Raw genomic sequence first — 25,182 nt, forward strand, 5'->3', positions numbered from 1 at the left:
GTGGGACTTGCTTCCTTTTCTGCATAACATGTATGTTGACAATATGTGATGAAAGAGGAGATTGGTATAGCAGAGAGAGAGAGAGAGAGAGAGTGAGCCAGCAAGCACAAGTGCTTTGCAGTGCTGCAGAGTCTGCCTATGTTTGGCCTTCACTCCATCCGGAGGAGAACCTCTCATCTCCTGTGGGTCAGTAGTCCTTCATGGGAAAATGATTTCTAAACACTGCTTTAGAGGGAGTTAAGTAATGAGCTGTAGCCTCAGGTTTGATCCAAAGCTGCAAACTAGCAAGGGGTCACCTGAACAAGGCCTGAACAACAAAGACTCTTATGGCACCTTAAAAACTAACAAATTTATTCCAGCATAAGCTTTCATGATGATGCTGTCCATAGTTATCATATACATGAATATTTAGTTTCAGTTCATACATGTAGGTTGGTAAAGTGGCAGCCCTGATTTAAACCCATAAGCTTTGTGTCATCATTCCAGATGTAGGCCCTTGTTGCTCCTAATCCTAAGAAGTTGCTACTCCTTCATCTTTATTTAATATCTTATGTCTTGCTTCCTTTTCTTTCTAAAGTTCTTGAACTTTGCTTCCTTTTCTTTCTAAAGTTCTTTTTTACAGCAACCTTTACTGTAAAAAAAAAAACCCCACACACATTTTGTATCATAGAAACAGAGTGAGTCAGAAGGGGCCTCCTGGGCCATCTAGTCTGACCCCCGGCTCCAATGGCTGCGCTCATGACATGCCTACCATGTGCATGTCCTTAGACACCCTCACTGATGGGGCCTCAACCACCTCCCATGGAAGCCCATTCCATACCCAAGGGGTCCTAACCATCAGGAAGGACCTCCGGGCATCCACCCTGTCATGTGCCAATTTGTCCCTTGAGGCAGAAAACCCAGTACTTTTCTTTCTCTTCCCAGTACTTCATTTTCTTTAGGAAGAGTTCTAGATAACATTTTCTAATGTCAGTATATACAGTAACTGGCAATGAAGCATAAAATGGGTCAAGTCTTCCACTTCCGGGGATCCACAGATACATAGCCCATCTGGAGCTGGTATGCCATGAAACCTCTCCAGTTTCATCACTGATTTGATTTGTTCCAAATGTAGTCCAGTAACACTGTCAAATGTTCCATTGTCATAGGACATGCCAAATATTGTTCATATTGATGATGTTTTGTGCTGGTTAACCATTTACTTACTTTAGGTTATTTGTATGTGTAGAAAGGCCTGCCAAAAGGAAAAGCCACCAGTCTACATTAGTATTAAATCGTTCAGGTGGCAAAAAATTCTCCCCAGTGCCTTCTTGTCTTTCAACGTTAGTATAAACCATTTAGTCTCACAGGTGGAGACTGGCATGCATGATGGGAGATCATTGATGTCTAAAGCCAAAGATGGTCAAATATTTCCAACTTTATCATCTTTAATAGGTTTGCATATTTTCCCCATATTGTAGCTGGTATTAAAAAAGAATTTTATTTTTCTGAGCCTACCAGAAACTAAATGCCAAAATTAGGCAGCATTTGTTTCTGTTGCTGCCAGCTTACATTCAGACCAAAATTTGTTTTGGAACTGTAATTTCTTAGCTGTGAATTTATATTATTCTTGTAATCCAGTCAAAGTAAATCCAGTCTTGTAATCCAGTCTAATGAGGCCAGTAGTTTACAGATCTTTCGTCTCAGCTTGCTTCTTGCTAATCTGCATTCTTTATCAAGCCATGAGGACTTCATAAGTTTTATTTCATCTGATCTTAACATGGTTGTTAAAAGAGGTCTCAAAAGTCCTGGTATGCTTGTAGGACAGAATCTATACTAGAATCAGGGTTTGAGATGATATGATGTAATAATTTACCCATGATTGAATTTTGAAAAGCATTTAATTTCATAGAACTAACCTTTTGCCATTTTAATCTTCTTTCCTGATGAAATCCCAAATTCTGTCCTAACCATTTATCTGCACCTGTTACTGGCCTTGATTCTGCAACTGCTGGTAGCATCACTGTAATGGGATGATGGTCACTATCCTCCTTGGTGTTAGCTGTTACACCAGAGAATAAATATGTTTTCCCTTTGGAAACTCAGATGTATTGAGGACACTACTTGAGAATGCTGACTGCAGATAAAAGGGTACTCTGTATTAGGCTCATTACAGCCCAGTATCTGCAAACCAAACAAATACATAATTTTATACAGGTTTGTGGCAGCTTTATTTATCTCTTTATTTATTTATCAGTCCAGTTTTATCTCTGGACTTCCAATAGTTAATATCCAAGGAGCTATCCTCCAGAAGGCTGCATTTCCTTGCAACTTTTGATAGTGATGAACCCATCCTGGCATTAAACTCACCCAACAGTATGATCAGAGCACTTGGGAAACTTATACTCAATTCCTCTAATAATTGCCTGAGCTGCAGTCATATATCTTGATTTATAGTACTGAGAAGGAGTTGAAGGTATTTAGGCGTCTAGGAAGATTATTGCCATGTCAGCAAAAGAAAACATCACCACCAGAAAGTTAAGGAAAGAGTCTGCACAATCAGCCATTTCTCCACCGCATCCCAACTCCTCCTTAACCAAAATGACTAGGCCTCCCATTACGCTGCCCCGATGGTTATTCTCTGTGCTGGTTTAACCCATGTTGTAAATCCTGGTAAATAATTTGCCACAAGCCACATTTCTTGGAACAGTATCACTTCATGATGTATTAAATATTCAGTCAAACCCTTGGCATATGCTTTAGATTTCCATCTGGATACATTCCAGGACAAGATACCAATAAGCTTGTCATTATCTTTGCAACTACCGTTCTTTCTTTTCAAGGGGACCTCTTGAATTTCACTCTGTTGGTGCACCTAATAAGAGGTTAAGCTGGTTAAAATCCTGCTGTTTTTTTAAATCCTGTCAATTTGTATGACTCAAAATAGTCCTCTGTAGGTGACTCTAGTATATCCTCCAAATATTCAGTATTACCATTTTGTAATCCTGCCCTGCTGACATTGGATATTACAGCCTATCTTGTTACAGGAATACCAGGTACTTTGCTAAGTAGCAAACAGGACTTGCTAGCCTTTGCAGTGATCCTCTTCCAAATACCTCATGGCTAGCCATGAATCAGGCTTTGGTTCAGGGGACCTTGTGCTAGGTGTAATGGTTGCCACTTTCCCATGAGTACTGCTCTGAACAATTTTACTTGGGAATGGATTAACCTCTGCACTATTGGTTCATTTTCTACTAGGCTGAACTTGGACGTGAGATACATGCTCTTACTACTTCAGGCAAACCACTGTCTTCCTGGCTTGCACAACAAGGATCTCAAGAATGTCGTGAAGCCTGTGGGGGACATGGCTATCTGGCCAGTAAGTTAACAGCTTGATCATTGCTACGGTTAAATGAATGCACAAGCCCCTCATTTAGTTCCATCTGTGCTGCAGTTGTTGCTCTGCAGCTCTTCCACTGCGCAGAGGACAGCAAGCATTGATGGCTCAGGGAACAAAGCTAGCCCTCTATTCCACCTTCCATGCAGAGCTTGCATACACGGGGAATACCACAATCGGGCTTTTGAATATTATATATTCCATTTTGACAAAGTGTTCCTTCTCATAGTTTTCTGTAAGAGGTTTTGTAAATTGTGTAGTATTGTATTTTTTGAATTGTTGTAATTAGTTTTTATCTTATGATTATGAACTGCCCAGAGGTGCTGTAGCACAATAGGCAGCATGCAAATGTTCTAAATAAATAAATATTTAAATGTAGTGGCAGCTCATCACACAAAACCCTTTCATGATGTGTGTGTGTGGCTTTTTTTTTTTAAGTGAATCGACTGGGCGATATCCGTGATGACAATGACCCAAACTGCACCTATGAAGGTGACAATAATGTTCTGCTACAGCAAACCAGTAACTATTTACTGAGCTGGATGAACACTGATCGCCGAGGTTAGTGTGTCATAAAATTTAAGGTTGCATTGACTGAAGAGGGGTAGGCAAAACCCTCCTGTAGATGCATATTAAGAGAGGCAGCAGCTGTAGCGTCATGTTTGTAATATGATCTACATGAGGCTCTGATATGAGCTAACTGTTTTGGTTCATTATTGGGCTTAACATAGTAACACTGAGACATTACATTGTACTGAACTGCATTTACCAGCCTATGTTAAAAGTTTTAGGTAAACTAGGTCAGAACGCATCTCTCTCTGTTCCTGTTCCTGCCAAAATTCTGGTTGGCAGTCTGGCCATACCGTTAACAATTCCTGGGTCACTATAATCTCCACAGCTGAACTTGCAAATGGAAATTTTGGTGCCATACACAATTTCTTCTTACAAATAAAGAAAAATTACCAATCAGAAACTGATATATTTCAGTCATGTCCTCTAAGAAATCTGGTTTAGGTGTGCTAACTTTTTCTCAGCCAAGTGTAGATAGAATCTCACTCTTGGTCTTAAAAAATGTCCTGCCCCTCAGTGAAAAAAGGCTCCCAGACTGGCTTTAAAAGATACTCCCTACCCAGCTCATTTCATGTGAACACTCATTAGAACATGATGGCAGGTACGCAATTAGGCACTCTTTGCAACAGGAATGGGCAGTCTGTAGGCTGTATGCACTTCCTGGCTCCATTTGTGGCTCCTACAGTGCACCTCTGCTGTTGCTGGATTTCCTGCAGCCATGAGGCTGAAGGAATGAGAGAAGAACAGCTTAATCAGAAGATTATCTACAATTAATGCACAGATGAGCAGATGTTTACCCTTCACTGATTTTCAAAGACGTTAGTGCATAGATATTAACATAGTTTGACTTGGTATTTAGATTTGGTATCATTGGCATTTCAGACAAAGGTCCTATTATATCACCACTGGGATCAGTAGATTTTTTGGAAGACTATGACCATATTCTTTGTCAAAAATTTGCAGCATCAAATGTTCAAGACTGCATGGATTCTTCAGGTAATTCTGTTCACATCGCAGTTCTTGTCATATGTTCTCATTTTGAGCATGACCTTTTTTTCTCAAACCCTTTCCCTGTGTTGGCTTTCAGGGCTTGCAGTTGGTAGTGGCTGCAGGGGAGGTGCTAGATAAAGTGTTTTAGTCACAGTGCAGGAACTGGGGCTTGAATCTTGCTTGTTTGTCAAAGCTCTTGGCCGTGGGGACAATACAGAAGAGACAACTTCGGACAAAGCTTCTTACAGCACAATTCCTATGCAAGGTCTCTAGAATATAGATCTCAAGTCTGACTGTTGGTAGAAGACATGCTTAAGACTACCTCCCTAAAGTTTTCAATACAGTGGCCTTTCCTGGCCCCCTCCCCTTCCCTCTTTTGAACCTGGCTGCCTCTCCCCCTTGTTGCATTTCCTCTGAATTTGATGTGCTGGGTAACAGAGAAGAAGCCAGTCTTTTTTCACAGAGTATGTTATCTCATAGCAATTTGTTATTACAAGGTGAGGTGATAGCGGCTGGCTTTTAAAGGGAATGAGATGAATTCATGGAGGGAGCAGATGTCTAGTGAATGTTAGGCAGTTTCTGGTGATTTTTTAAGCCCAATTTATAGTGCCGGTGCTTTAAAGCTCTAAACAGTTTTCAGTTTAAAGGCTCCCCCTCATCCCATATCCCTCATTTGTCCACGTGTGAGGGCGGTTAGGTGGGCATCTACATGGGAAAAGGCCTTTTCCACAATGACCCCATACCTCTCTAACAGTGATTCCCAGAGTGAATGGTACTGTCCACCCTCGAGGCCAGTAGCATGATCCAGGGAGTGGTGATTGGTTATTTTAAATTTGCAATAGAGTAATAGATCTAACACAAAGAAAGAGGTATGGGGGCACTAGTGGAAAGGGGGTGGCAACCAAAAAAGCTTTGGGGACCACTGTTCTAGAATATATTTCCATCAGGGTCTGCCAGGCCTCAGGCTTTTAGGAAGGCATTGAAACCTACTACTTTACTCTGCTTTCCTGTGGTCCAGTTTTATCAGATCAGATTGTCACTCCAATTGTATATGATAGGTTTTGTTTTCATGCTGGTTTTTGTTATTAGTGTTTTTGCTATTTTTATTGCTATATTGAATTTTATTGCGGGAGTTTTATTGGTGTTCACTTGGGGAGACCCCTTGCCTTGAAAGGCAGCCTGGAAATATTTGTAATAAGAATAAAAGCCATGAGAGAGAAATGGAATCTCCATGTTCAGAGGCAGTGTAGCTTGACAACTGGTACTGGAATCATACAGTGTGGGAGGTCTATTGCCAGGTTGGCCAAGCTGGGAAGTAAGAGAATGCCGAACTAGATGGATTCTTCACTATGATCCAGCAGAGACATTCTTTGAGTATTCTTTCGCACCTTCTAGATTCAAGAGCTCAATTTAGAAAGCAAATATCCTAAAGGGAAGGATGAGACTGCCTAGGTGCATGTGCCGTATGCAAAACCCTCAGCAGTTTTCCCAGATGAAAATGCAAGATATCTGAAACTTTAGTCTTCACAACTTTCTTTTTCATACAAAGATCATGAAAAATCAGGGGCAAAATTTAGATAGGTGGGGTGAGAGAAATAAGTGTAATGTTATTTTTCAGAAATATACAGGCAAATTTCTGCCTAGCCTTGCAGTGATTTCTGTACTTGGAGGCCCTCCTTCTCACTCAATTTCTTCTTCTGCCCCAGGCCACAAGCCACTTATCTGACTCTGGTTCTGCAACCACTTACTGCTTTTGTGTGCTCACATTTGCTACATGATCAGTTTCTAAATCTACAAGAAATGCATTTCTTGCACTCCATCAATGAGATCTTTGAGGGGCTGTGAACATGAACTTCTAATATTTTTAACCTGAATAGGGAGGAGGACTTCCCTTTTAATCATAAGGTTCCAAGAGTATTTTCTTCACTTTCTGTTTTCAGTGGAAAAAGTGGGGGAGGAGAAACCCTTGGCTCCTTTTTTAAAAAGGCAACCATCCCATGCCATCCCAGAGAATGGAATGGAATGGGATGTTTATTCCCTATTACCACTTAGAATATTGAACAGCAAAGTATTGAACTGTCCCTTCTGTCTTTATTGGCCTATGCAAGAAACACTTCATTTCATTTCACAATGATTTAAATTCCTATTTCTGTAAACTCACATGCAACACATACAGGAACAGTTGTAAACTATCAGTGTTGTTGCTTTCTACTTTATTATGAATTAAAATATTAAACATTTCCCACTTCTTTTTTCAGTATCTTTAAGAGCATACAAGTGGCTAGTTTGTTACTTGCTCCGAGAGAGTATACAAAAGCTGAATAAGCTGGCAGAATGTGGTTATAGTGAATTCGAGGCAAGGAACAATAGCCAGGTAAACACATTTTATCATTCCATGCTTTAAAATTTCTGGTATGACTTTCACAGCTACCTTTTGCCTCTTCTCTCTCCCCTTCCCATACAGACTTTCACAGAACAGTGTAAAGTAAAACCTGTATGGGCATTAGAGCTTAGCTAGTGAAATTCCCACATAATGGACCATTCCTTTAAAGTGATCACAGTCCTTCTTTTTTCTCTGTTGCTTGGTCAAAACCTGGAGAATACATTCCCAAGTCCTCCAATCTTGTATTCAGTGGGATGGATCGGTAAGCCTTCCCCAAAAAGACAAGTTAGTCTATGTATGTGGAGTGTTTTGGTAACTTTTATCAAAGAATGAAAGATGCTTAACTATAGAAGATTATTCCTCCCAAGACAGGAGAAAATTGCTGTCCATAATGTGTCTTTTACATCAGATAGAACATCTTCCTTGTTACCAGAGATGGCTCCATTTCTTTTATTTTTTCCCTTCCTGCCATTAGTGCTGCTTCTCCCTCCTTGATCTTCGGTGGTAATGCATGTGGGGTGATGCAGCCAAGTTTTCCTTGGGTTAGAATGGTGGAGGGACCAATATAATGGTGGTTGTGACTGGTTCACCATCACTGAATATTTGTAAAAGAATAACAACACACTAAAGCTGAAGCTCAATCCAGACAAGACGGAGGTCCTGTTGGTTGGTGGATCGGGCTTCGGAGAGGGTGAATTGAACCTTGTCCTAAATGGGGTTGCACTCCCTCTTAGGGACAAGGTCCGCAGCTTGGGAGTGCTCCTCGACCCAGAGCTTTCACTGGAAGCTCAGGTAACAGCAGTGGCGAGGAGCGCTTTCCTCCAGCTTCGGCTAATTCATCAGCTGCGCCCCTATCTGGAGAATGACTGCCTTGCGACAGTGACACATGCGTTGGTGACTTCCCGTTTGGACTTCTGTAACGCGCTCTACGTGGGGCTACCCTTGAAGACGGTCCGGATACTTCAATTGGTCCAAAATAGAGCTGCCAGGCTGCTGACGGGGACTGGACGTTATGTTCACATGACTCCAGTTCTCCGTCAGCTTCACTGGCTTCCCATTGAAGTCCGGGCCCAATTCAAGGTGTTGGTTATGACCTATAAAGCCCTAAACGGCTTGGGTCCTGGTTACCTGAAGGAGCGCTTACATCCTTATATGCCCAGCCGCCCCCTGAGATCGGCGGGAGAGGCCCTTCTCCGGGAGCCCTCCATGGAAGAAGTTAGGAGGGTGGTTACTCGGAGGAGGGCTTTCTCAGCGGTGGTGCCTAAGTTATGGAATGCGCTCCCCAGAGAGGTCCGCCTGGCGCCGTCGTTATTTGCTTTTCGGCGCCAGGCGAAGACCTTTTTATTTAAGCAGTATTTTAAATGTTAATATTATTGAATTTTATTTGGCCAGGGCGGCTTGTTTTATAGTGTATGTTTTATATTATATATTTGTATTTTATTGTATATATTTTAAAATGTTATTTTAATTTTTTGTTGTAAGCCGCCCCGAGGCTTCGGCGAATGGGGCGGCATAAAAATGTTTTAATAAATAAATAAATAAATAAATAAATACCATGAAGCCTTGCATGCATTTAGCTTTAAAGTACCCCAGAACACTTGTTGGTTTTGCTGTAGCCAATTCAGATGATGTGAAGGAGGTATGGCCTCACAGTATTGCCCTGCTTCAGTCCTCCCAAGTGGAAGTTAATTCAGGGATTGTGGCACCAGCAACACCATTCCTGGCAAAGGAACCAAGAGTGGGCAGGCGTGTGAGGGAGAAAAAGGACACCGCCAGTGGGCAGCTGCTCTACTTTCCTTCCAAGGAGATCTCACTGATCACATGACACTCCCAACCTTACCTCAGGTTACTGGAGAGGACAGAAAAGTTTATCTTTTGGGAAATTCTGAAGTCGTATGAGAGTAGCTACAATTAAAGCCCTAAAGGATTTTGGACTCAAATACCTGAAGAAGCCCCTCTGCTTTTATCAACCTGCCTATGTCTTAAGACCGTTAAGAGTTTATGTGACAGCAAGGAAGAGGGCCTTCTATTTATTTTTTTATCTTTTCGATTTATATCCTGCCTTTTTCCTACAGGGCTCAAGGCAGCTTACATCCTCATCCATCTTATCCCCACAACAACCCTGTGAGGTAGATTGGGCTGAGAGTCTGTGACTGGCCCAAAGTCACCCAGTGGGCTCCATGGTTGAGTGGGGACTAGAACCCAGGTCGTCTGAGTCCCAGTCCCACGCTCTTAACCACTACGCCACACTGGCTCTTCTCTGCCCTCATGGCCCACTTGTGACATGCCTTCCACATGGAGATGAGAGTGGCACCAACATGCTTGTGGTTCAGCACTGGCTTTTTGATTGTTCAGGCATTTTGATGGCTTAATGATTCATTCAGCTAATTTGCTCCTCCTTTTCAATGGTGTATGTTGTTTTTATTGCACATTGTATGGCTGTTTTATCTTACACTTCTATATCCCTTCCGGTATTATTTTAAATAAATAAATATGACATACTTTGGTATCTTTGTAGGTCTTTTCAGTATCCACTTTGAATTCTGTTTTTCTTTTTTTCAGGTGTACTTCTGTCGTTCTTTAGCCATAGCTTTCATTGAACACACTGTTTTGCAACGATATTATGAATATGTTCACAGTTCCAGCACTCCAGGTAGCCTTCAGCCAGTCCTGAAGCATGTCTGTTCATTGTATGGATTGTGGTCTTTAAATAAGCACATGGCTGTGCTCTACCAAGGTGAGATCAACATTCTTCCTGGACAGCAGAATCTATTATTAATAATTCTTTCATGTAGGGGAACATTTCAAGGTTCTTGAAAAGCTTAATAGTAAAGTTAAGGTACCTAGCTTTTATATCACATAAGCAGTAAGGTAGTGCATATTTATGACTGACCCTTGGTCTTTTAACCTCAACCCTTTCTTCTGCTCATTGGGAAAGACTAAAGTTGGGGTCAGCGATATGTCAGCCTTTAATAAGATATCCTTGTAAATAAGCTTGTATTATGACTACCAGCCTCTTGCAAAGCTTAACTTGAGCACAGTCTTGTGTATGTTTAACCATAAGTAACGCCAGCAGGATGTCTATTATGAAAACATTTTACTTGCCTCTGCCCTTTGCTTGTCAATACTAATGAATTAATTTTTATGTGAGCATCTTATATTATTATTTCCATGCTTTGGGTCCATGAATATCCTGTGGTTGCTTTCTAAATGCCAGTATGAAATTAGCCCTATGCACTTCAAAGTGGAGAGCTTTCCATAAACAGGTTCCCCGTGCAGGAAGACCCTGCTCCTCACAAACCTCACAGGTGCACCTTGATCTTCTGTGACAACCTCTCTAGAACTGCTCTAAAGGCCACACCTCTAGTTCATAGAGTCATAGAATAGCAGTTAGAAGGAGCCAAGAAGGCCATCAAGTCCTACCCCCTGCTGCTGCAGGACACCAATTTACACCATCCTACACAGGTGACTATCCAGTTTTTTTAATGCACAGGGGGCTTATATAAGGATGCTCTTTAACAGGGCGACCCATACATTTCTACTCAGATGTAAACTCGTTCATTACAGTGGAACTTACTCTAAAGTAAGTGTCTAAAAGAATGAAGCCTTAGATACCACTTTTGATCATCAGCACCAGTGCTCTCCATTTATTCCAGAAACTAATGTTACATTTACTAACAAACATGATTATCAATATTGTGTTATTTTGCTTCATTCTCAGGTGGCTACATTTCACGTGAAAATGCTGGTCAAGTCATGCAAGATGCAATTCTAGAGCTTTGTTCAAAGGTATGTTCCAGACTGCAAAGTAAGATGTACACTAGCTGAAACATCTTCATCTCAGGTTTCCTGTTGTACTCAACTTGACCACATTCGTCACTGCAGCTTTAATTCTAGGTGATATTTCCTGATCACAGAGAAGCATTTCCTAGATCCCTACCACCTGGGGAAATGGGAGGCAAGTACCAGTATGACCACCATAAGTAGTACTAGGCTGCTGTTCTGTGATGGAAGCTGCGTTTAGATTGCAAGTGCTGTGGGAGAGAATTGCTTTTGGCAGTTCAAAAAACAGGCAAAGCACATAAGACATTCTACAGAGTATCCCATGACGCTTGACGTTTGTGCCTAATACTTCCTCCTAAGATCACATGTAAGTTATACCACTGGAATCATATTTTTTATGCTTCCCCACCCACTGGCACATAAAAATATTACATCATTTAATGTGTCCGTAAAAATGTTAGTTTATTACATGCAGTATATAAATCGGCGGAGCCCCCCCCTCTTGCCAGTCCACTTTCGACCACCATTCACTATGCCTCAGATTCTGTCATTGCTTTCAACTTCCCTCATAAACTTCTTCACTTTGAACTTTGTTGTTGTAGTTGTGGTTGTTAGTCGTGAAGTCGTGTCCGACCCATCGCAACCCCATGGACAACATTCTTCCAGGCCTTCCTGTCCTTCACCATCCCCTGGAGTCCACTGAGGCTCACACCGACTGCTTCAGTGACTCCATCTAGCCACCTCAATTTCTGCCTTCCCCTTCTTCTTTTGCCTTCAATTGTTCCCAGCATTAGGCTCTTCTCCAGGGAGACCTTCCTTCTCATTAGGTGGCCAAAGTATTTGAGTTTCATCTTCAGTATCTGGCCTTCTAAAGAGCAGTCAGGGTTGATCCCCTCTGGGACTGACTGGTTTGATCTCCTTGCAGTCCAAGGGACTCGCAGGAGTCTCCTCCAGCACCACAATTCAAAGGCCTCAGTTCTTCGGTGCTCAGCCTTCCTTATCCAGCTTTCACAGCCATACATTGCAACTGGGAAAACCATAGTCTTGACTATACACACTTTCTTCGGCAGGGTGATGTCTCTGCTTTTTAGTATGCTGTCTAGATTTGCCATAGCTTCCCTCCCAAGGAGCAAGCGTCCTTTAATTTCTTGGCTTCACTCACCGTCTGTGGTGATCTTGGAGCCCAGGAAAATAAAATCTGTCACGACCTCCATATCTTCCCCATCTATTTGCCAGGAAGTGATAGGACCAGATGCCAATTTCCTTTCTCAATTTTGAACCAATCTGTGGTTCCGGGTCCAGTTCTCACTATTGCTTCTTGACCCGCATATAGGTTTCTCAAGAGACAAATAAGATGGTCTGGTACTCCCATCTCTTTAAGAACTTGCCACAATTGGTTGTGATCCACACAATCAAAGGCTTTAGCATAGTCAATGAAGCAGAAGTAGATGTTTTTATGGAACTCCCTAGCTTTCTTCATGATCCAACGTATGTTGGCAATATGATCTTTAGTTCCACTACCTCTTTGAAATTCTGCCTATACTTCTGGTAGTTCTCAGTCCACATACTGCTGGAGCCTAGCTTGTAGGATTTTGAGCATAACTTTGCTAGCATATGAAATGAGTGCAGTGGTGCAGTAGTTTGAAAATTCTTTGGCAGTGCCCTTCTTTGGGATTGGAATGTAAACTGACCTTTTCCAATTCTGTGGCCACTGTTGAGTTTTCCAAATTTGCTGGCATATTGAGTGTAGCATATTACTGCATCGTCTTTTAAGATTTTGAATAGGTCAGCTGGAATACTGTCACCTCATGTCACTAGCTTTGTTGTTGCTCAGACTTCCTAAGGCCCTTTTGACTTCACATTCCAGGATGTCTGGCTCGAGGTCAGTGACCACCCTATCGTGGTTATCAGGGATGTTAATAACTTTCTTGTATGCTTCCTCTGTGTAATCTTGCCACCTCTTCTTAATTTCTTCTGCCTCTGTTAGGCCCCTGCCATTTTGGTCCTTTATCATGCCCATCTTTGCATGAAACATTCCCTTCATATCTCCAATTTTCTTGAGGAGATCGCTGGTCCTCCCTATTCTATAGTTTTCTTCTATTTCTTTGCATTGTTCATTTAAGAAACCCTTCTTATCTCTTCTAGCTATTCTCTGTAATTCTGCATTCATTTGAGTGTCTCTTTCTCCCTTGCCTTTCACTTCCCTTTTTTCCTCAGCTATGTGTAAATCTTCCTCAGACAGCCATTTTCCTTTCTTGCATTTCTTTTTCTTTGGGATGTTTTTAGTTGCTACCTCTTGTACAGTGTTGCAAACCTCTGTCCATAGTTCTTCAGGTCTATCAGATCTAATTAAATCTATTTGTCACCTCTACTGTATATTCATCAGGAATATGATTTAGGTCATACCTGAGTGACGTAGTGCTTTTCCCTTTCTTCAATTTAAGCCTAAATTTTGAAACAAGAAGCTCATGATCTGAGCCACAGTCAGCTCCTGGTCTTGTTTTTACTGACTGTATAGAACTTCTCCATCTATGGCTGCAGAGCACATAGTCAATCTGATATCTATGTTGACCGTCTGGTGTTGTCCCTGTGTAGAATCATCTCTTGGGTTGTTGGAAAGGAGTGTTTGCTATTCTCATATTCTCTTGACAAAATTCTACCAGCCTGTGCCCTGCTTCATTTTGTATTCCAGGGCCAAACCTGCCTGTTATTCTGGTTATCTTTTGGCTTCCTACTTTAGCATTTGAATCCCCCATGATGATAAGGACATCATTTTTGGTGTTATTTCTAGAAGTTGTTGTAGGCCTTTATAGAACCAGTCAATTTCAGCCTCTTCAGCACCAGAGGTTGGGGCATAGTCTTGGACTGCTGTGATTTTGAATGGTTTGCCTTGGATTCGAATTGAGATTATTCTGACATTTTTGAGAATTGTATCCCAGTACTTCTTTTCCTACTCTTTTATTGACTATGAAGGCTACTCCATTTCTTCTGAGGGATTCTTGCCCGCAGTAGTATACCTGATGGCCATCTGAATTAAATTCACCCGTTCCTGTCCATTTTAGTTCACTGATTCCTAAGATGTCAATGTTCAGTCTTGCCATCTCTTGTTTGACCACATCCAGCTTGCCTTGATGCATGTATCTTGTATTCCAGATTCCTCTGGAGTATAGATCTTTACAGCATTGGACTCTCCTTTCACCACCTGATACATCCACAACTGAGTGTCCTTTCGGCTTTGAACCAGTCACTTCATTCTTTCTGGCACTACTAGTACTAGCCCTCTGCTCTTCCCCAGTAGCATATTGGACACCTTCCGACCTGAGGGGCTCATCTTCCGGCGTCATATCTTTTTGTCTTTTGGTACTGTCTATGGGTTTTTGTGGCAAAGATACTGGAGTGGGTTGCCATTTCCTTCTCCAGTGGATCACGTTTTGTCAGAGCTCTCTGCTATGACCTGTCCGTCTTGGGTAGCCCTGCACAGCATAGCTCATAGCTTTATTGAGCTATGCAAGCTCCTTTGCCACAAGGCAGTGATCCATGAAGGGGACTTTGTACTTTACTCTTACCTTTATCTTTTTATCCTAAATCCCTTACAAAACCTCACTACCCTCCGCACACCCTTCCCTTTTCCCCCCCCCCCCAACCCATCCCCCCCCCAAAAAAACCCTTCTATAGTCTCTCTTTACCTTTATTTCCCATCTCTTTTTCTTCTTGATGGTGCAGCGTTCTGCTTCTAGAAGGTGTGGCCAGTGCGGAGCTAAGATGCTGTCTACATACAAGCACCCGCTCTGCTTGTTCTGTCCTGGTGAAGGACATTGCGTGGACAGGTGTGTTCATTGCCAAGCCTTCACCAAACAGGCTTGCATGAACTGGGGAAATTGCCTCAAGAAAGTCTAATGGGATAAAACTTTACTGGCAATGAAAGAGGCTACTGCTGCTCAACCTGCTGACCTTTCTACCTCTGTAGGAAGCGCCCCTCCACATGCAGATTAAGGTGAGAGCATTAGATCTGAAAACAACCACTCAAGATGGTCTCATTCTCCTAAAGAAAATGTAAGGAGAGAAGGAATCACCTTGAAACCAAAGGGACTGCTAAAGACAAGTGTTCCAAAAAAGACAAGCCACTGGAAAAGAAGAAGAAGCTTTCTCATTTGGCTCAGAAAGACATTCCATACCCCTACGCAATGGAACAGGGAGTCTCAGTACCAAGCAAGCCTCTGGCTCATCATCCATATGGACAACATCATGACCATCTCCTCGACAAATGCCAAGCCTGTCTCCATGATCCTCTCCAAGACCACGCTTCAGCCTGGTTGAGTCTCAGGTGGCAGAACCAATGGCACCTTCGATCTCAGAAGGAGAGATTCAGGAATCCCCCATGCACTCTGCAACACCATCTGACTGCTTGGTGCAGTCCATTCAAGAGCATTAGGAGCCAATACACCCTCTTACTCTGACCTTGTACGGGGACCTGTCACCAGAGACCTCATCGGGATCAATTTGTCAACCACCTCCTCCTTTGAATCTGAGTTCCCTCAGTACGGAAGGAGCCAATACTGGATGCCTCCTCCATACGGAGGCTATGGACATGGCTTTCTGTGGAAATACCTCCTGCCCTATCCACCACCACCACCAATGCATTGCAGACCTCAGCAACCTGCAGACTTGCCATGCACATCTTGGGAAGAAATGACTGCCACAGTGACTATTACAAATCATTTGGAGGAATGTCCAGCTTGATCCACCTCAGCAAGCACCACTTACCTCTCTAAGTCTGAATCAGAAGACACAAAGCAGGCATCTACATGACCTGATTGTATGGTTTCGACTCAAGGCCCAGGATCACCCAGAGAGTGTATGGGACAGTTCTCTGTCTGTATGTCAATTTCTTTAGGGATTGACATTCAACAACACACGGATCTAGAGCATCTAGGATGTCATCAGAATGGAGGACGTGGTTCTGGTGACTCTACCTCTGACACCCACCTTACATCAGGCCATGATGGAGCCATGGGAGCTACCTAATCACCCACATCCCATCTCCTTGTGCCTTGAGTCAATGTATAAGGTCAGGGAAGAGGACATTCCCTTCCTGCTGCGGCATCCCAATCCCAACTTGGTGGTCATTGAATCCACTCAGGGTCAACAAACTAGAGAGCACACTGCACTGGCAGATTGTGAAGGATGTAAGATTGATATGATGTTTCACTGGATCTGCTTAGCCATGGACTTGCACTTAGGATCCAGTTACAAGGCCACTATGTCGCACTACCAATACTTTCTACAGCAGAAGATGAATTTGCTCGCTGCATTTCTCCCTGACCAGCGAATGGACCTGGCCAGTCTCTTCATTGTTGAGGCAATGCAGCTCTCCAAGCAACAGTTGGCAATGGTGAGACACCATGTGGATTGAGATTCCAGAGCGCTTGTCAGTGCGGTGGCTCTCAGACAGCATGCATGGCTATGAACTGGTAACCTTCCACAGGAGACAAGACAGTGAGTGGAGAACATGCTGTTCAATGGGACCAGGCTTTTCAATGCTAAAATGGACAAGAAGCTCAATTCTATCCACAAGGCATGCCTGACAGCTCAGAGAATGGGATGGGGACCTTCCCAATACCTCAGTCATAAGTGGCCATGGAATAGACAATCTCAATATTGCCACTTCCAACCTATACAACAGGGGTACTCCATGGGGCATCAACCCTTCCAGCACAGACCAAACCATCCTCGCTGTACCAATGCGCCTTGGTACCAACAATCTAGGAAGCGCATCAATACAGACAAATGCCAGTGCTGACGATGACCACACTTCAGAATATTCTTCCATTGCTACAAAGAGAGGATTGTATGGCCCCGGTATGTGCCCATTTGAGACTTCAGGGTGTGCAGGTCTACCCATACCTAGACGATTGTCTACTAGTCTTATCCTCTAGGAGGGACCTCCTGACCTCAATAGAAATCATACGCACCTTACTTCACCAACGGGGACTGTGCATTAATAATGAGAAGTCATCCCTTGTTCTCTCTCAGGCAATCACTTATATCAGGGTGCATCTGGACTCCACTCAGGCGCAGGCATACCTGCCATCAATACGGAGGCAAAGACTGACAGTTTCCATCTCGAAATTGCTCACCAACCGGACAATCTCTGCTCACTCCATACAGCAAGTTCTAGGACATATGGCATCTACAGTGTCTGTGGTCCCAAATGCAAGGTTGTGAATGAGACTGTTGCAGTTGTGGTTCAATTGCATCTTCCATCCTGAACATGATCCACCATACCAACTGCTTGGACCTCTGGATTCAGTGCTACTACAATGCTATCCTGGTGGCTAGTCAAAACCAAACTGACCCAAGGGATGCCGTTCCAGTCACCTAACCTGCCTGCGTCACTCTACACGGACACATCTTGACTGGATAGGGAGCCCACTATGCATCTTTCTGGACTCAAGGTATCTGGCATGGTCACAAGAGAACAAGACATATCAATGACCTGGAATTACTGGCAATCTTCAAAGCCCTCCACTCCTTCAAAACCATCTTGAGGGGCAAGACCATTCAGATAGCAATGGACAACATTTCCACCATGTTCTACCTGAACAAACAGGAAGGAACAAGTTCAGTTCCACTCACACATCTCGGTCTTCGTCTCTGGAATTGGGGTATCAACCACAGGAGGGATATACAGGCAGTTCATCTGGCCAGCATGGAGAACAAAGATGTGAATTCCCTGAGCCACTACATGTCCATGACTCATGAGTGGGAACTCGATCGAGAAATCTGCCATTGTCTCTTCGACTTTGATAGACCTCTTTGTCACCCACCAAATTTCAGTATGCAGCACCTACTGTTCCAGAGTGGGCATGGGACCAAACTCTGCAAGCAATGCATTCACGGTTCCATGGAACCATGCCTTCCCTCCGATACCATTAATAACGAAGATGTTAGTGAAGATTGGACAGGGCAACGCCACCGGCATTCAGATTACTCTGTGGTGGCCCTGCCAAGCCTGGTTCCCGACTCTGCTCCATCTGTCCCAAGAGACAGATATCCACCTGCCAGAGATTCCAGACTTGCTCACTCAGCACCAGGGCAGCATTCAACATCCAGACCTGCACACACTGAAACTGATGGTGTAAGCTAATACATTAACCTTGGTACCAACCCCAATCTTGGTACTGTCAACAAGCTCAATACCAAGAAGACTGCATCTGGACATTCAGTACATCTTGCATTCTGCTATACAACAAAATACTTGATGATCATTTGGTTCAAAATGGAAATGATTTACAAGCTTTGCAACCAGTTCACCTGAATCTGCAAGTATCAAGAACATTTTACAATTTTTTCTCTTGTTACACCAAGGGGGCCTGAAACCCTCTTCCATTAAGGTGCATCTTGCAGCTATTTCGTACCATAGAGAACATATAGAGGATTCATCTGTGTTCTCAGACCATTAACACGACGGTTCCTACAAGGACTACAAAACCTACACCCTCCGATGTGATCGATCATCCTGGCATGGACTCTGTTGGTTGTCCTACAGGCCTTAACAAAACCACCATTCAAGCCTTTAGTCTCCACTGGTTTATGACTGCTGTCATGGAAGACAGCATTCCTGGTTGCCATAACTTCTGCCAGGAGGGCTAGTGAGCGATGCACCCTTCAGGTCAATCCCCCATACCTCAATTTCCGTAAGGAAAAGGTGGTCCTCTACGTGGATCCAACTTTCCTCCCAAAGATGGCAACAGCATTCCATCTTAACCAAGATAGCGTGCTACCGGCATACTTTCCAGCGCTGTTGACACCAATTGAACCGTCACTTCACAGCCTAGATGTATGCAGGTCATTCACCTTTTACCAGTCCTGAACCAAATTGTTCCAAGAAACCAAGCACCTTTTCATCAAATACTTTGAACACAATAAAGGAACACCAATAGGACCTCAACTTTTGTCAAAATAGATCATCAGAATTATACAACTCTCCTATCAACTTGCCAAACTGGACTTGCCAGTTGCTCCAAAACGACATTCCACTAGAGCTGTAGCTACCTCATCAGCCTTACATGCAGGCATACCTGAGCAGGACTTATGCAAAGTTGCCACATGGTCCACTCCATGCACCTTTATTAAGCACTATGATCTCGATGTGAAGGCTAGACTGGACTGCTCCTTTGGTCGTGCCGTCCTTTCCATTCTACTTCAATAATGACACCGTCCCACCTCTAGGTCAGTAAGCTTGCTAGTCACCCATATGTGTGATGCACAGAGACCACAACGAAGAAAGGCTGGTAGCTTACCTGTAACAGTCGTTCTTTGAATGGTCATCTGTGCATTCACACAATCCACCTGCCAGCCCCACATCAGTGTCAGAGATTGGGTTCATACAATATAATGTAGTTTTTTTCTGATGTTAATAGTTACATGCCGGTACAAGTTGTGGCCGAATGGACAGTCTTCAGCCAGACAGGCAAGAGGGCAGGGTCTCTGCCCATTTATACAAGGGGGTGGGGGGTGTTCCCGCCAAAAACTGTTACTCGGTGAGAGAGTCTTCCTGAATACAGACACTGCGCAGGTGCAACACCCATATGTAAGATGCACAGGTGACCACCCAAAGAACAACAGTTACAGGTAAGCAACCCGCCTTCTTCATTATGTGTAGAATGACTTTTACAGGCATGACAGTGTGTCATGTGACCTTAACTATTACTAGGATATGTGCTTCCATTTTCATAACTATTATATGGCACTAAAGTATTTGACCCCAATCTTGCACTACTCAAATTGGGTACCAGATCTAGACTAGGCTCAGCTTCCAAGGGTGAAGATCCTGGCAAACTGGACCCCTCGCTGTAGTGGAATAATTTTGGTGGATATTTCATTCACCCTATTCTGTGCCCTTGAACATTTAAAATTTGCTATAGCTGGGAACACAATTCCTGGGCACCTATGGCAAAGGAACAGCAGAAGATAGTTGACATACGGGTGGGCTCTGTTCCTGCCTAGAAAGGAGGTGCCAGCACCTCCGTCATATTGAGGAATTGTGGTTATTGCATTCTCATCCAGGAAAGGTCAATGAGGAAATGTTTATCTTAGATTTAGAAAAAAACATTTTTGAGCACGGGTAAAAAGATGTTATTGAAGCAGTTTTAGTGACTTTTCAGCAACAAAGTAGGTTCCAGAATATCTGGCTTGCACTGTGTTCATATACTGGTAGGGGAGGGGAACATCTAGAAAGTCGGCTGTACATGTCAATAGTCATTTTCAGCTTGTACAGTTTCTCTAAAAGAACAGACTAGTAAAGTCTTAATTTTCTGATTTCATCTAATATAGCATTATTTTGTAATGAATTCATTTGGTTTATGTCCTGCTTTTCTGTAATAAAATGTACTCAGAGGGGTTACAGTGACATAAATAGTATAAGAGACACAATCTAATAAAACTACAGAGAGTTTTTTTTATTAAGCAGCACTATGAAAGAACTATGACAGCATAAAATAACTTTTAAAAGCAGACTATTACAAATCAAATACCTAAAGGAATAAAAGTCTTTGTGAAGCCCGTCTCAATAGTGGCAAAGACAGAAAATCTCTCAGATGTTCCCAAAAAGGGCAAGCCAAAATTGTGGCACAGAGGTGGTGGTCCTGTCCCTAGTCCATGACCAAATATTTTGGCCGATTCATTTTAATTAGATTGTAAATGCCCTCCATACCATGTCAGCCCTCCAGACCAACCCACCTTCTTTCCTTTAGGCTTGTGCCCCCTCCACCTGTTTTTCCTTAATGCCTTTCCTTCAGTCCATCTCCAGTGTTATGCCCTCAGCCACACTGCTACTTTCCAGACGCACCCCACTCTCAGTCTCCATGCCTGCCAAGCACGTTGCCTGTCCTGGCTTGCTTGTCTGAAACCTTCTTAATATTTTTTCCTGACCAGTTTGCCACTCTGTGTCACAGAAATTAGACATGACAGCATTCTTTTTCTCTCAGCTTCCCCTTTACTCAAAATGTAGTAGAGAAGACAGAATTTCATACATATTCAAGCCATCATAATGACAGGCATTTTGTACTGATCATGATGGAAAATTCTAAGAATCCAAAGGCTTCTCCACAAGAGAAACTTACGAATTTGTGATCCTTCACTCAAGGAAGTTTGCAGGTCCTAATCATGTTGTCATCCTCCAGGACTTTCCTGTTTCTTCCAACCATCTTTGTGGCTTTTTGTAGAGCACGGAAAGTCAGCTATTTAAAGTTCAAATGCGTAACAAACCAGAATGAAAGTCTCCTGTATGGTCATAATTCTGCTCTGTCATTTATTGGTAGCCATGAAATGCCCAATTTATTTTCTTTTTTTCCTAAATAGCTGAAGCAAGAGGCTGTGGCTTTGGTGGACGTTATCGCTCCTCCTGACTTCATTCTCAACTCACCAATTGCCAGGGCTGATGGAGAGGTAAAGCGTCATCCAACTCATGCCCCTTTTGAACGCTGTGCCTTTAGACACCATGTTGTGGGCTGGAGCAACTCCCCTATGAGAAGTGGCTATGACAACTGGGAATGCTGAGCTTAGGAAAAAGGCAGATGTGCCTGGTGCAGAAAATACTAGAATCTGGAGTCATTCCATGACACTGATTGGTGGGAGGCTGAAGGCAGATAGAAGGATGTACATCTTCATACAGCATGTAGTTGAACTGTAGAATTCACTGCCACAGGAGGTGGCGATGGCCACCATTTTGGGTGAACAAACTGCAGGAGCAGGAGGCTTTCAGTGGCTACTAGTCTTGCTGGCTGTGGGCTTCCTCCATTACCAGAGGGAAAATGCCTGCTTAAACCAGTTGCTGAGGAGCTTGAGCAGGCGGAGGTCTTGTCACCATGCCACTATGTAAATAGAGTGGCTGGACTGGATGGACCATTGGTTTGATCCAGCGTGGCTTTTCTTATGTTCTTAACTGGATGAGTGGGGAGAAGAATCAAATTCTAGCAGCAGTTTGAGTGTTGTCCTGCTCTGATACCCAGGTTAATTTTAGTGGCTTAAAACTGAAGATATGCATTTCATCCCTCTGATTTTGGGACCAACCTCTTGCTATTGCAGGTCACCAATTTACACCATCCCATTCAGATGACTGTCCAAAAATAGGGAGAAAATAGAGAAAACCTTAAAAGCTTGATTTTTGTAGATTTGATTGATTAAACAATTGTACCAGTTCACAGTAAATCAACTTGCTTTTTTGGGAGAATAAACAATAGCACTTTTGTTATAAGGCAGGGTCAGCGATGAACAGAATCTGTCCATTGCAAATGGTCTGTCTAGCTTGCAGTTCCAATTCAATTTAGACTTTATAATCTCATTTTGAGAGTTAGCTGCTTAGTTCTGCTTAAATATTGATCTTCAGCTAGTGGATTGTAGCCTACAAGTAGATCACTTCATAAGCTGAGGTAAGGATTGTACCATTTGCTTTTTATGTCATTTTTTGTTGTTTTACTAAGAAGATTAAGAGACATTAAGGGGAGTGTCTGGATGCAAATGAACACAAACTCCTTTTAGATTCAGTTGCGGGTGGTACTCCAACTACAGGACCTTGGTTTGGTGAAATGAAACAGCTTAATTTGCCTTGAACCAGTTCCTGAGCAATTCTTCTTGTGGTGGTGGGGAACAGAATATCAGTTTGGAACACCATCTTCAGGCCTCCTATTAACTAACATTGGAAATCATGGGAACCAATGATTTTAACTTTTCACTTTGACAATGCTGGAGTAGTCTTTCTCAGGGTATGAGGCCTGCCAAATTTGGCCTGCCAAATTTCAGACAAATAGGTATAGAGGATTTTGTTACAGGAGCCTTTAATTTTTTCTTGTTGTTGTTTAAAGAATCTGCCAATAACTTTTCAGATATTGGCAGATTTGGAGGAAATTTGTGGACATAATGTTTCTTTTGATGGAATGAAATCTGTCAAAATTCAGAAACATAGGTGAAGGTGTTTCTACAGAAGAGTCCTTACCACTGAAGAGATTTCCAAAATTGTAAAGATTGTTCTTAACCCACTTTTTGTGGGCAATTTTTATGAAAATTGCATGCAGCATGAATGAGGCCTGAGTAGGAGACTTGTAAATTTCCAGAGGATAGATTCAGGACTTAGAGAATCATAATTAACGACTGATGCTTTAAGTCTTTTTTGTTTTCTGCCCTGTGCAAAGACAGAAATGGTTGAACATCCCCTGTTCAAGTACACACCCTTCCAGGCTCCCCAGGGTCTTGCCCAGCAACTCTTGCTGGGATAGAGAAATAGCAAAGGGTCCTGTGATGAATTACTTCAACATCCTTCTCTTATAAATGCTGATATTGGGGAGCCCTCAAAAAACCATCCAGAGTGACTAGAAACTGGTCACTCCTTCTCCCACCCCAGCATTTTTTTTAAATTTGGAAATCTTGAAGAGAAATGTTTACATTTTTGTACATACCTTATCTGTGTCTTGCTAACAAAGTTTCTGGAAGGTTCAAATTCAGATTTGGTCCTCTTCAAATGAACCCAGCTTTGATTAGGACATCTTGCAAACCCTCCCAAATCAGCCGAATTCTGTACTGGATTTCAGAATTGAGTCTGATGCACATCCCTACTTCTAAATCTAATCATTAAAAAGGAGGGCTTTTTAAATAATTACCCCTCCTACTTAAACAAATTGTACCTGTCAGAAAGCTCTCTCTATGTAGATTGTTTGGTTGGAAAAGAGGGAGAGATGCATACACAGTAAAAGGGTTTCCATGCTGCAATTTTGGATAAAAAGTGGGCCCTGGGTCTGAAAATGTTGAGCAGTTCTTTGACTGAAACCACTGTGATTCATTTTCCTTTTTTTCCTCACCCAGCTTTACAAAAATCTGTGGAATGCAGTTCTTCAAGGTGAGAAGGTGTTGGAGAGACCATCCTGGTGGACAGAATTTTGTTGTAATAAACCTGTTGTGGGGAGGCTGAGGTCAAGAATGTAAATGGAACATTATATTTGAGTAGCCCAGGAATTATTACTAACTTTAATCTAATGAGCTTGAAGGATCATGTTAAATTAATCTCTGTGAAATAAATGTTAAGAGGCACAGGGCTTTGAATATACATTTAAGCCCTATTCCATGGCTGATATAAGTGCTTCCCCATGTCATTAACTCAAGACTTAGAGAAATGAAGTCTCACAAAGCTGCAATGCTGCACAGAGATTGAAGTGGTTGAATATTACTTCTTTGTCCATTATGATACTAAAGACTGAAATCCAGGGTGGGGGTTATGACAATTAACTCCTAATATGCAAATCCTTTAAGCATATTGAAAGAAACTTATGCCCACCTGCAGTCAGCCAGCTAATATGAATCTTTCTAGTTCTATTCGAATCAATGAAGACTGTAATTAGAAACACTGTGCCAATGTGTTTGGCCTACAGAGTCAGCATAAATGCTCTGTTCTTTAAGTGGAAAAAAATAGAGAGATTTTTGACTTCCATGAATTGTGGGTATTGTTTAATTTATGCTTTAACTGATGTTAATGAAAATGTGTTTTTAATCCTCTCAAGTTTTTTGCATTGTACTTTCACAAATTTTAAGTGTGAGCAAGTGCCTAAAGCAGCTGCTTTCAGAATACCCAGCTTAATACCTGTTCAGTATAAATATATGTTGATTAAAGTTCTTCCATATTTTTGGACAGTGATATGCCCTGAAGTGATTGAATACATATTAATATTTAATTCTTTTAAAATATAATTTTAAATCCATAAAACATCATTACATATTTATATGTTTAACTTTCTACTATTCTACATATTGGATAGAATAAAACGTGTTTAGGATAACAAATAACAGCACAGGCGTAGATACCCTGCAGAATGCAAGACCTTCAGCAACCTTAGTCCATTACTGATTCCCATGGAGTTTTTAACATGATAAAGTCATTGTGACATTTTTTCAAGACTATGATGGCAGCCATCTAGTTTTCTATGTGTGGATAATATTTTTGAATGGAAGAGCATGCATCCATTGCAGGCTCCACCTGCAGTCCAAAGTGTCATAACTCAGAGACAACTTAGCGTCTTATTGCCAATGGCAT

The 25,182-nt window shown here is 42.4% G+C and overlaps 1 protein-coding gene across 2 annotated transcripts in view; it reads left to right on the forward strand.

Moving 5' to 3' along the window:
- The window catches only part of ACOX3 (acyl-CoA oxidase 3, pristanoyl), a 47,624-nt gene extending 22,838 nt beyond the window's left edge, over positions 1-24,786 (forward strand). For both annotated transcript variants that reach the window (XM_044418115.1, XM_044418116.1), the window contains 8 exons: positions 3,238-3,358; positions 3,815-3,937; positions 4,829-4,942; positions 7,195-7,310; positions 9,882-10,056; positions 11,041-11,108; positions 21,465-21,551; positions 23,961-24,786. In XM_044418115.1, coding sequence (XP_044274050.1) covers positions 3,238-3,358; positions 3,815-3,937; positions 4,829-4,942; positions 7,195-7,310; positions 9,882-10,056; positions 11,041-11,108; positions 21,465-21,551; positions 23,961-24,080 — 924 coding nt within the window. In that variant the 3' untranslated portion in view covers positions 24,081-24,786. The remainder of the gene's footprint in view (positions 1-3,237; positions 3,359-3,814; positions 3,938-4,828; positions 4,943-7,194; positions 7,311-9,881; positions 10,057-11,040; positions 11,109-21,464; positions 21,552-23,960) is intronic.
- The last annotated feature ends 396 nt before the right edge of the window (positions 24,787-25,182 follow it).

Source organism: Varanus komodoensis, unplaced genomic scaffold (assembly GCF_004798865.1).
Source record: "Varanus komodoensis strain SLA01 unplaced genomic scaffold, ASM479886v1 scaffold9, whole genome shotgun sequence".
NCBI lineage: Eukaryota > Metazoa > Chordata > Lepidosauria > Squamata > Varanidae > Varanus > Varanus komodoensis.